The sequence below is a fragment of the Podarcis melisellensis genome, assembly GCF_964234715.1.
Source record: "Podarcis melisellensis genome assembly, chromosome: 17".
NCBI classification, from domain to species: Eukaryota; Metazoa; Chordata; class Lepidosauria; order Squamata; family Lacertidae; genus Podarcis; species Podarcis melisellensis.
The window spans coordinates 29,601,477-29,613,208 of NC_138534.1; the positions used below are offsets into that span (position 1 = coordinate 29,601,477).

An 11,732-nucleotide genomic window follows, 5' to 3' on the forward strand; every position below is an offset into this window, starting at 1 on the left:
CGCAGGCTGTTCTACGGTGAGTTTGCTATGGGTCAGTACTGAGCTGAAATTGATTTAATGAAGAGCTGACCTGTAATGTCTGTCTGCTGAAGACACATTATGTAACCAGTGTGGACGCTACTGGAAGTTGTTTTTATGACATTTTTTCCTTAATAATGTTAAAAAAACAAGCAGCCCCCAACAATGTACTTTGGAGATGTCATATAAGCAAAGCATTCACTGCTGGGGATGGGAAATGGAAACCACAGTGGCAGATCAGGGGATCTTGCTACAGAGCAGCCTACTGCTGTGTAAATGTGGGATTATTTTTTTTATTCATCAAGAGTTTTCAAAAGTAGACGGCCGGATCCAACAGTGATTAAGCCCTTAAGAACACAAGACAATCCAAACTTGTGCTATGGTAGGATCTCTCAATCTCTCTGTTTCATAGAGAAACTCCTTCTTGAACATTGCACATCACTCTAGCAGATGCTAGGCAACGGTGTCTTGTACATTAGGAAAATTGTAATTGGGAAAATATTAGGAGATTATAATGTGGTAGTAGAGCTTACGTTTTGCTTGCAGAAGGATCCAAGTTCAAATCCTGGCATCTCCTGTTAAAGGTTGCAAATGCTTGTTTTGAATCTGAAATGCTAAAAAAAACAAAAAACCCAAACGTTTAAATAGCAGCATTTTTGTTTTTAAATAAGTTAATCCTATGCAGATTTACTCCAAAGAAAGTCCCAAAGAGTTCAACAGTGTTTACCCCCAATTGTTTGCATGGGATTCCAGTCTTAAGTCTCAGTGCAGTGGGATTTATCTCTGAATAAATATACACAGGGTTATAGCTGCATATGGGATTGTTGGTTTGTTTTTTGCCAAGTTAGATGACTCTTTTAAATACACTTTTGTTTATTGCCTTTTTTTGGAATGTAATCAGGCTTTAAAAACAGTGGCACTATATAATAATTTGTACTCTTAATTTGGGCTGCTGCAGGATGAATACAAACCAGATAAAGCTTTGTCAGAGGAAGATCTTAAGAATGCAGTCAGCGTGCACCATGCATTAGCATCGAAGGCGACAGACTATGAGAAGAAGCCAAATGTTCTGAAGCTCAAGACAGCTGACTGGAGGGTCCTGCTTTTCCAAGCCCAGTAGGTTCCCTTTTGGTTCCTTTAGGGATTCAAGCAAAATATGCTCACAGTCAAGGGTGGTGTGTCTTCTCACACTGGATTTTTAAAAAATAAATAAATTATTCTTGAATATAAGGTAGTATGAAAATGAAAAGGCATAGACTCCATACTGTAGCTCAGTAACTCAAACTAGTTTTGAGCCAGCAAGCTAAATGTATCCCTGGATAGGCTCTCCATCTTTTTGTTCTTATTGCTTGTGGAATATTTTTTTTATTTGCATGGCAGAATAGTTGCTTGTAGCTGAGAGTAGAGTATGCCAGGAAAGGGGAGAAAAGAGCCAGGCCCTTCTTCCAGCTCATCAAACTGCTGCGGTTCCGTCAGTCACTCATCAGCCTGACAGCTGGTGCAGTTTAGTATCAGTTCAAATTCCAGTAACACAGCTGTGATCCCTTATTTGAACTTGCGTGAAGGCATCAACCTGGTGTGCAGCACCCCAACCCCGTTCAGATGTGGCAGCAGATCCTGTTTTGACCCTGATGCTACTGATTGGATAATCAATGCAGCAGCAAGACAGATGTGGGGTTGGGGTCACCAAAACCCCTAAACGTTCCATTTTCCTTACTGGAAATCCATTCTTCGTTCGGTGTCTGTACTTGGTTGGGGCACTGCTATGAATTCAGTTGCTATGCCACCCACCTTCTGCCTAATAGACTCAGGTTTTTTAAAAATATTAATATTTCCCTTGAAAGAATTTCAATTTTAAAGAAATAATGTGGTACAAATGAAAAAAGGGAAAGAGGGATGAGAACAAAGATGCATATAAAAGAGAAAGAGAGAAAACAATAATAGCTGAGGTGAGAGAGATAGTCCTAGGCTTGACTACACCCTCCAAACAAACGAAGGAAGTTAATGCCCAGATAGAGCTTTAGTCATTTTTCTGGAATAGGGAGTCCAATCGAAAAGCAGTATAAAACTGATGGTGTTTTGTTTTGGCCAAAACCAAAGCATCATCTCTATGCTGTTCTATTTTGAATAGTAAAGAAACATTTACAACCCAATACCCAAGGTGGTATTGAGGAACAATCTGGCTGGAAGTATCCTTGGCCCTTGTTGGTCACAATTGCTTGTGAGCTTTGGGGTTTTATTTTGTTTTTACTCTTGAGGAAGCTGGCAAGAATCTGGTGGAGTGCAGCCAACCACTAACATTCTTGTCATTTCCCCCCATGGAAGTTTCAAGCCAGCATAACAAACTATAACCAAGCCTTTGGCTGATTATCATTCTGTGGTATTTTAGATGTGTTTGTGGGGTGTGGGTGGGTGTTTTGTTATGTATTTTGTGTTCTCGTTTCATATTTTTATGTTGCAAACCACCCTGTGATCTTCGGATGCGGTATGCAAATTCAATAAATAAACTGAAGGCAATAAATACTTCACTGAGAGAGAAAGCTGCCTTGTCGCAGTGAACGAAGCGATGAGTAGACTGCAGTTGAAAACCATCACTGAAGTCATTTAATATTGCAACCTATAGATACGTCTCTCTATTGTGCCATTCTTTGGGAAGGTGATTGAATGTGCAACAGTGCCCAGCTGTAGGCAATCCCAGATGAGCAGATTATCTAGCCCCTTATTCTTCTGGTTTCCCGGGGACTGTTTATGGGCTTCCTACTGCTCTGGTGGATGACTTCTGCTAGGAGAATTAAAGAAAGAGTGCCATCCTGTTTAATTATCCTAGATGAATTGATTGTGGTACCCTTCTGGATAGCTTTTGTGGTTTGGGAACACTGCCATGCGGTAATAATCCCTGAAGAAGCTAGACTGCTGCAGCCCCTCTTCTCCCATGGCTCTGGCCCTTTCCAGGTTAAATATTTCAGCTGCATTTGAAGCTTAGTGATAAAGCACCAAGTATTAAGACAAGGTAAACATTTAGCCTGTTAGGAGAAGGAGGGCTTCTGGGCTTAGACCAACCTGTAGCAAAGGATAGAGAAAGAAGCAGGTGGAATCTTCCAAGCTGTGCAGTCAGTGCCCACTGTCCAGTATTGAAATGCTGAAGTAGGAAATATGATTCAGAGCGGCAGTTCCTTTTAGGGCAGAGCAGATGCTGGAGAGAAAGCAAAACAGACAAGCTCCCGACTGACTGACCTTTTGCTCTCTTCCGCAGGAGCCCGGAAGAAATGGAGTTGTGGATCAACAAGATCAATTCTGTGGCAGCCGTTTTTTCTGCCCCACCATTTCCAGCTGCTATTGGATCCCAGAAGAAGTTTAGCCGCCCACTGTTACCTGCTTCCACAACCAAATTGTCTCAGGTGATTAATATACAACCCTAAGTGTATTTCAAGTGTGCATCTAATAAGCCACAGAAAGCTCCCCCCCCCGTTTGCAAAGAGCAAACCATTGATAGGGCAAGTGCTTGAAAGTGTTAATCCCCCTGTTTGAGGACATTTTTCAGATTAGTCCAGACCCATGTGAGCTGAAGCAAAACGCTGTAGCAAAGGGGAGCAGAGCTTGCAGTAGGAGGTGCTCAGTCTTCCATGAAGGCTAGCCCCAGAACTTGAAATGATGTTCTTGAGCATGCCTGAAACATTGGACACTTTTGAGGATGGGTAGAAATATTTCAAGTAATAACCAGTAAAATGTTGTTGCACAATCGGTTGGAATATATAGAGGGGAGGGCAAGAGAGGCACTGCCTGCAGCCTTCTGCATTCAATACCTTTGTTAGTCTTGAGCACCCATTACTGGGGAAAAGGCAAGTTTTGCCCTCATAGTGAGTGGCAGCTACTTAACTTGTACAGGAGAAAGTTTAGGGGTTTACTTGGAAACAGAGTTTGGCTGGAGGCAAAAGTCTTTGCTTGCTCTGCTGGACCCAACCTCCTTCCAGCCTTTGAGAATCAATCATGTTTTGATATGGTCCTACCATATCATCTGCAGAACTTCCTTAATTCTGTTAAATTGTGACATGAGTGCTGAGACTGATATTTAGACAAAGGCACTTCCAGACAACCTGTTTATTGAGCGTTCATCTTTATATCATGTCAATGGCTACATAATGTGCATACACTCTCAGTTGTTTGCAGGGTGGTTAGATGATGTGGCATCAAAGCAAGTGTTATCCCACACTTTCCAGTTCTTTCTTCTGTCACTTTCCTTACAGCAAAAAGTGCAATCTTTTGGGGAAGCAGATTTGTTTCACAAATCATTGTGCAACCTGAATTTGCTCGTACATGATGGAATCCTACCCCAAAATAGCCACTGTCCAGAAGCATACAAACAGACAGAGCCACTTTTGCGGCCAGGTCTCTTGCTCACTTGTTCTTTCTCTTCCTTGCTGCTATGAACTGGGCCTGCAATATTATTTTACCCTGTATTATATCCCAGGTTAGCTTACAGATTTTGATTATTTTTTGATTTGCCACAGTACAGAAACTGGTGTCTGGCTGCATAATTTCCTGTTTCAGCTACCCATTCAGGAAAGTAGGGCCTTGCATGTTGGTAGAAAGAAGAGAAGGAGAAGCGAAAGGACAGGAGCTGTTTTAAGCCAAAAGGCAGGGACAAAAAGTGTTATGCTTTCCAATGAGATAAATTCAGGCATAATCTGAGAACCGTCTGCTTTTATCTGTGAGATAGAGAACTTGCCAGTAGGCTCCTGCGCATACTGCAGAGGATGAAATGTGTACTGTCAACTCTGCCTGGCTGCTGTATTAGAAGTTGTTGCTCATATCAAGATGTGACTACACATAGAGTTGCTTTCACAGACTCTGTTTCTGTACCCAAGATCCAGAATGGAGGAGATAAGAAAGGAAGGAAGGGAGGGAGGGAGGGAGGGAGGGAGGACAAGCAACTGCTTAGGACCCAATCCAGATCAGGACCATGGTATGTGGAGAGAGCAGAATTTGCCTATTCCCCTGCACAATTTTTCTCCATGAAACCCCCACCTGCTTATTTGCCCCTAAAGATGCCATTTTCTGCAACAGGGGAAAATAGCACCTTGGAGGGTGGTGGGGTTTTTCCAGGGGATGCCTGAAGATGCCATATTAAGGCCCTCCAGTTGCTATCTCTTCCTTTTTGTTTGCTTTTTCTTTTAAAGAAGCTCAGGATAGAGGGTTCTGTGGTAAACATGTAGTCCAGTCTGTGTCACCATTTTTACTGTAGTGACCCAGTTCAGACATTTAATCTCCCAGTTCCCCAGTGCACTGTGGGCTCCTCCCCCCCCCCCCCCGCACATTGTATGTGAATTGCCTCCCCTTCTCCATGGTTTACCATAACAGTAGTTTTGTTTGCTATGCCAGAATTGGGCAAGCTCTAATTAGCATTAACCAGAAATAGCTTTGAAATCATGCCTAAATAGGTTTATAGACCAGAATTTTGAGGAGTCCTTGTTTGTTCTGACCTTAATTGGTCCTGAACAAGAGGCATAATAGTTGTGTTTGCATGCAATGCTAACCTATGGTTTAGTGCAAGCATCCCCAAAATCAGCCCTCCAGATGTTTTGGGACTACAGCTCCCATCATCCCTAGATGACAGGACCAGTGGTCAGGGATGATGGGAATTGTAGTCTCAAAACATCTGGCGGGCCGAGTTTGGGGGTGCCTGGTTTAGTGCTACATGGGCGAGTTGCAGCAACCAATGGACTCATGCATTCCCTCTTCTCCCAGCATTGTCACAAGAAAAAGATAAGCAGCTTTGAGTTTTGATTACCTGCCGTTTAGCGGTCTGAACCATAGAATGTGCTTACATTTTACTAAGGTTTGTTGGAAAAAGCCAACTTCATAGCAGTTCATTAGCCACTGTTGTCTGAGTTTGGACATCAAGATAAGCCGCAGTTCATCTAAAATAGAAGTGAAGTATAAATAAATGAGCATCCAATAGTTACAGTTAGCTGACCAGGTCTCTTGACTGACCCTCCAGAAAGTTATTTGTTGGTAACATTTCTCTGTATTTGTGTTACCTGGTTCGAAACAGCCCCTAGCAATATATTATGATACCTGTAGTTCATATTCTTGTCCCTTTCCTTTACATTTTCTAAATATACTAAAGGTTCGCTGTGACATATGCTATTGTCTCCTGCAGGATGATCAGCTGAAATCACATGAAAGTAAACTGAAGCAAATCTCCACTGAACTAGCTGAGCATCGTTCCTACCCACCAGATAAGAAACTTAAAGGCAAGGAAGTGGAGGACTACAAACTGAAAGATCATTATCTGGAATTTGAGGTATGTGCGGGTCAGCCATGGCAGAGCACTGTTACAAAGATAGCCACTGCAGAAACAGTGGAAACTATCCTGTTTCATAGGATAATTAATAGTGGGCTGGCATTTAAATAACTGTTTCAAAGCAAAATTGCAGAATGTCATGTTGTGTGGGCAGTAGCCAGATAAAAACGTTAGTAGTTCAAAGTATCTGGATGTATGTGGAATCCAGCAAAACAGAGAACCAAAATTTGCTGAATAGAAAAGTAAACTTGAAGGGAGAAGTAGCTTTGTGAGCTGAGTCCTCTTCCTCTGCCTGCTGGCTTAAAGGCTGTAAGGGCAGGTACATATTCAGAAGAGAAACTCCTTTGGTGCAGAGTCCTCAGCTGACCTAGAAGGATCAGTTGAGGATTGGGGGTTGCTGCCTGTGTTGTTTGTTGTGCATGTGAGTGAGAGTGGGGTGGTCACACCGACCACTGCCACACAACCTCTTGAGGGTTGGCCGAGGGTGAATGCATTCTTTGAGCCAAGAAAAAATCCACATCTGTTGCAAAGCGTTCTGGGGCATGTTCTGGGTCTTGTTGATCTCCTCGTGTCAACTGAGGGTGCACTGTCAAGCATTGACTCCCGCTGTTGGTTGCGTGAGAAGATAAACAGATGAGTGAGCTGTCTTTCAGGAAAGCAGCTCTGCCTTCGGTGCTTTTCTAATTGAAAGACCTTTATAAGTTTCCCAAGAGCCCTGTAGATTGGGGTGGGGGGGTCGGGGGAGGCGAGAAAGATGCCACAACTTTTTGACTGACAGCAGCGCAGGCAGAAAAACACCAGGACTTTAGAATTACTGTATGATGACCCAGCATCTGTAGCCCCGTTTCCTCTTATTACAGCTCTCTGGCGTATGCATTATCTGATGAAAAATGAATCAGCCCAGAGCACTATCAGCATTCATCTCACAAGTTCCCTTATTTGTGAGTGACATGCTTTAGCTATTTAATTTATTTGTCTCCTCACTGCTGGTGGAAGTATAGATACCAAGTGTATGGCTGTCTTTCTTCATTTAATTTTAAAGTGGATTTTTCTTGCGATCTTTTTCTGCATGAATCTATCTCTTCAAAAGCTCTTTGGAAAGGCCATTCATAGCCATCTTTTTCTCTCTCTCTCTTGCCTCCCCTTTCATAAAGGCCTTGAAGTCCTCTTGCATTTGAATAATAATGATTACCTGAATTTTGTTTTTTGAATTAAGAGTGTGTGCATTTCCCACCTCATTGTGGCATGCAAATAACTTGACAATCGGTTTTTCTCCCCTTTGAAAACCGTGTGGGCAACTGGTGGAACTTCATCAACATTTGCACTGATTCATTGGAGACGGGTCAGAAGACGGCATTGTTAAATAAAATTATTCTGGAAGGCCAGAGTGTGCATTTTGCAACTCTTAAAAGCCTTTTTCTGAATCCCAGCTAATCACTAGTTATTTGAGTTAATCACAGAGCCATTGTATGCGGCTGCAGATAGAACTGCCCTACAACAGAGGGCTGCATGCTGTTCTAGACAGTGAATAAATTCAGCAGTTTGCTCCTTGCAGAAATACAGAGGGTCTCCTGCAGCTCAGTATTTTGGGCCTGGTGTGCTTAGTAGATTTGTACCTGGAACAGAATGTGCTTGAAATGCCACAGTCCTCCCAGCTGAGGGGCAGCGAGGGTCTGTACCTTAAAAATTAATTCAGAGCGAGGCCATAGCTCATTGGCATGCAATGCACAGAGAAGAGCCAAAGGTCTGTCTTTGGCTTCTCTTGTTGTTTAGTCGTTCAGTCGTGTCCGACTCTTCGTGACCCCATGGACCAGAGAACGCCAGGCACCTCTGTCCTCCACTGCCTCCCGCAGTTTGGTCAGACTCATGCTGGTAACCTCGAAAACACTATCCAGCCATCTCGTCCTCTGTCGCCCCCTTCTCCTTGTGCCCTCCATCTTTCCCAACATCAGGGTCTTCTCCAGGGAGTCTTCTCTTCTCATGAGGTGGCCAAAGTACTGGAGCCTCAGCTTCACAATCTGTCCTTCCAGTGAGCACTCAGGGCTGATTTCCTTCAGTATGGAGAGGTTTGATCTTCTTGCAGTCCATGGAACTCTCAAGAGTCTCCTCCAGCTTCTCTAGGAATGCCATTTTGACATCATGATACCGAATGCCTAAAAATCTGAACAGAAAGGCAAGAACCAGCTACGTGCTTAAGGTTTCGTTGAAATCTTTAGCAGTCAAGCATCCACCCACCCACCTGTGTGAAAGCCTCTCTTTTGACATACAGATAAAGATATTTACTGCTCAGAAATGGGCAGAAAACAATAAATGACTCCTGTGTTTTCAGACTTCCTAGCCTATAGCAGTAAAAAGTAACCAAGTCCTGTTGCACCTTAAAAACAAAGTATGCTGAATTACATCCTTCTCCAGCCTTGGGTCTCCAGAAGTTGTTGGACTAGATCTTCTATCACCCTGGACCATTGGCCATGTTGACTGGCCAAATTTGCCCATTTCATTTCCCCACTTTTTGAGACTTGTTGGCTAGTTCATCATTGGGGAAACTTTCCAGGTTGATAGTAATTACCATAATCTAATGCCCGCCCTTGGAAGTATTAGTCCAATTATTCTGTAGGACAGAAATGTTCAACAATTTAACACGTATAAATGTACAGGTTCTCATTGGCTCCTGGGGATCTAATTGTGTCAATGTTCACTGTAAATATGCAGATCCAAAATGAAGGGGAGGCCTGTCTGATTCATGGAGAAGGGCATTATCCACTTCATCAAAGAGATGAGGGTTTGTCTTGCTGTACCTAAAATTACAGTGCTTGTGACTGAGCCGGTATATTTTCCATATTAATATTATGGACTGATTGTGAAGACTAGTAACTGGATTTCAAAACTTTGCAACAAAACCTTGTTGAAGCCTTGCTATATAAGTAGACGCCATCTAAGGATTACAGATAAAACAATTCAGGGTTGTTGTTGTTGTTTTGATGGTGTGTACCTTAAAGAACAATAGTTACATGCACACCCAGATGTTTTACACACCTTACAAGCTAGCTCCCTGTTTGTTTTCTTAAAAATTATTCTGGTATATTGCCCAAGAAGACATATTCTAACTTCTGTATGTTTTCCCCACCCACCACCAGATAGACATTCCATCATAGAGGGGGCAGACATTTATTCCACTTGTGCTCCTGCTCTCCTCCCCCCATATACCTCCATGCCCCCCAAAATTGGTTTGTGTCAGGAAAATCCACAAAACAACATGTGAGGGGAGGAGAGAGGGAGATCATTTAGTCAGGCAAGCTGAAATACTTGTGCTGACAGAGGAAGCATAAGAGTATGATGTTGAATTCCTACCATAGAAGAAGACCTTCCTCCCTTAAACCACACGTAGCTGTTGATCTACCCAAATTAGGTTGGAATGATGGAGAAAGTGTTGGAGTGATCACAGCTGTAAATCTGTTCCCTAGAACTTGCTAGCGATCCACCTCTTCCAGATGTTCCACACACCCCCAAGTGAGGCCCGTCCGCAGTATGGGAACCACTGCTTTAGGCAAAATGCAATGGTAACTTAGGGATGTATGGGACATCTCCACCTCCCCTCTCCCAAAACGTTGATAATCTTGATAATCTCTTTAGATTTTCCTCAAATGTTTTGCCTGAGGAGGTACCACTACCCACCCCCTCCACCCCCCAGTTTCGCTACAGGGGAAATTTCTGTGGCATCTCAGTTTCCTTGCTACCCATAAGGCAATTTGCTATAGTTATGCTGTGCGCTTGCTGTACAGGTGAGGAGGTCCTCTCACCTGGGAAGAAATCGCCTTGCTTGACTTCCTTCATATATCACTGAAGTTACGCTGTAGATTGAGTCTTTCTTTTTCTCACCTTTTTTCTTTTTCAGAAAACTCGGTACGAAACCTACGTGTCTCTTCTCACAGAGGGAGCCGGCAAGGAGTTGCTGAGCACCAATGAGAATGACGGCCTGGGACTGAAGAAATGCCACTCAAGCCCCTCATTAAATCAGGAGTCCCCTCTTAGTGCCAAGGTGAAGCGTAACATCTCCGAGAGGAAAGACTATAGACCCGAAACACCGAGCATCAAGCAGAAGGTTACTTAGGGCAACTGAGGCAGGCTGGAGGAACAACATGATCACTCGCTCTTTGATAACCTGTCCTTTGCAAAAACAAAACAAACAAAAATTAACACATCTGCCTGAATGGGGTGTTAGTGACATTTTCAATTGTAAATTTTTGTTGTTTCTGTACAGGTTGTTGGAGATGTTTTGGCTTCTGACTTGCATTTGCCTAGTTCATTTATCATAAAGCAATTGATCCAGTCCTTTTAAAAAGAGAGAGAGGGAGAAGGAATAGGTACAGCAAGGGAGAGATTTGATGATGTATTCATCTCTCTCATCTTTTTATCTTACTTTGTTGGCTTGTAATTTTCATATCTCAAGTCATCTGCTGCTTTTCTGCAGTAGGGCAAGTAACTGGACAAACCGAAGCTTACTGAGTCATTTAGCTTTGTGAACAGATTCTTGCATTTCCCAAGGTGGCACAATAGTAGTCTCACTATTAAAAGAGACTAGGTGAAACTGCACATCCTTGGAGAAAATTAAGTTTCCAAGTGCTGCAGAGCTCTGTAACTAGCATGTGGTGGGAGCCATGTCAATTGCTAGACTGTGAAAAAACCCAGTTGTGATCTCTGAGCCCCACAGTCTGTAAGGGGCTGAAAAGCGAAGGGGGAAAAAATGGAGTTAACAAAGCTAGCATACTAGATTTAGACACCAAGGAAGGCCTTTGGTGATCTGAAATGGCTCCAACCAAAACTGGGTTATTTTTCCATTTCATTGAACTGAAGGTCTTATCCATGGACCTCTCTGTTTTATCAGCAAGTTGTGCTACCTGTACAGTTTTCAGCAGTATCTTAGTCATACAATTGCTGTACAGACAGCTGTAATGTGTATTTATTTTCCATTGGCATTACCATCCTCCTCCAGAAGTATGTTCAGGCACTTTATAGTCTAAAAGACTGCAGCTGAGAATTTCTATCTGAATGCTGGAATGTCTGAAGAGACAGCATGTTACTCAGTTCCCTTCTGTAACTAAAAGTCACGGAGACCTAGAGATACGGTGTTTGGAATGACAGCTAGATTCTTTCTTCCTACAAATGAAAAACTGGCTCCATTCCAGCCACCCTGTGCCAGCCAGCAGATCCCTCCAGCTAAAATATCACCCACCATAGATAATGCCCTCCACATTCTGTTTCCTTTCATCGCAAAGAGAACATGGGCTACGAATAAAAATGATAGATTTTCCCGTTGGCTTCCAGAACAGGCAGCTCAAAGTTAAGGACACACATTGCTCCCGTATGTGATGGATGAGGAACCTGCGGCTGTTCAGCTGTCGTTGGACTGCAA

At 43.0% G+C, this 11,732-nt stretch overlaps 1 protein-coding gene across 6 annotated transcripts in view; it reads left to right on the forward strand.

The window, feature by feature from the left end:
• PSD3 (pleckstrin and Sec7 domain containing 3) overlaps window positions 1-10,530 on the forward strand; it is a 143,783-nt gene extending 133,253 nt beyond the window's left edge. For all 6 annotated transcript variants that reach the window (XM_081893883.1, XM_081893884.1, XM_081893887.1 and 3 more), the window contains 4 exons: window positions 977-1,134; window positions 3,272-3,416; window positions 6,179-6,322; window positions 10,215-10,530. In XM_081893883.1, coding sequence (XP_081750009.1) covers window positions 977-1,134; window positions 3,272-3,416; window positions 6,179-6,322; window positions 10,215-10,430 — 663 coding nt within the window. In that variant the 3' untranslated portion in view covers window positions 10,431-10,530. The remainder of the gene's footprint in view (window positions 1-976; window positions 1,135-3,271; window positions 3,417-6,178; window positions 6,323-10,214) is intronic.
• Window positions 10,531-11,732: the final 1,202 nt, after the last annotated feature.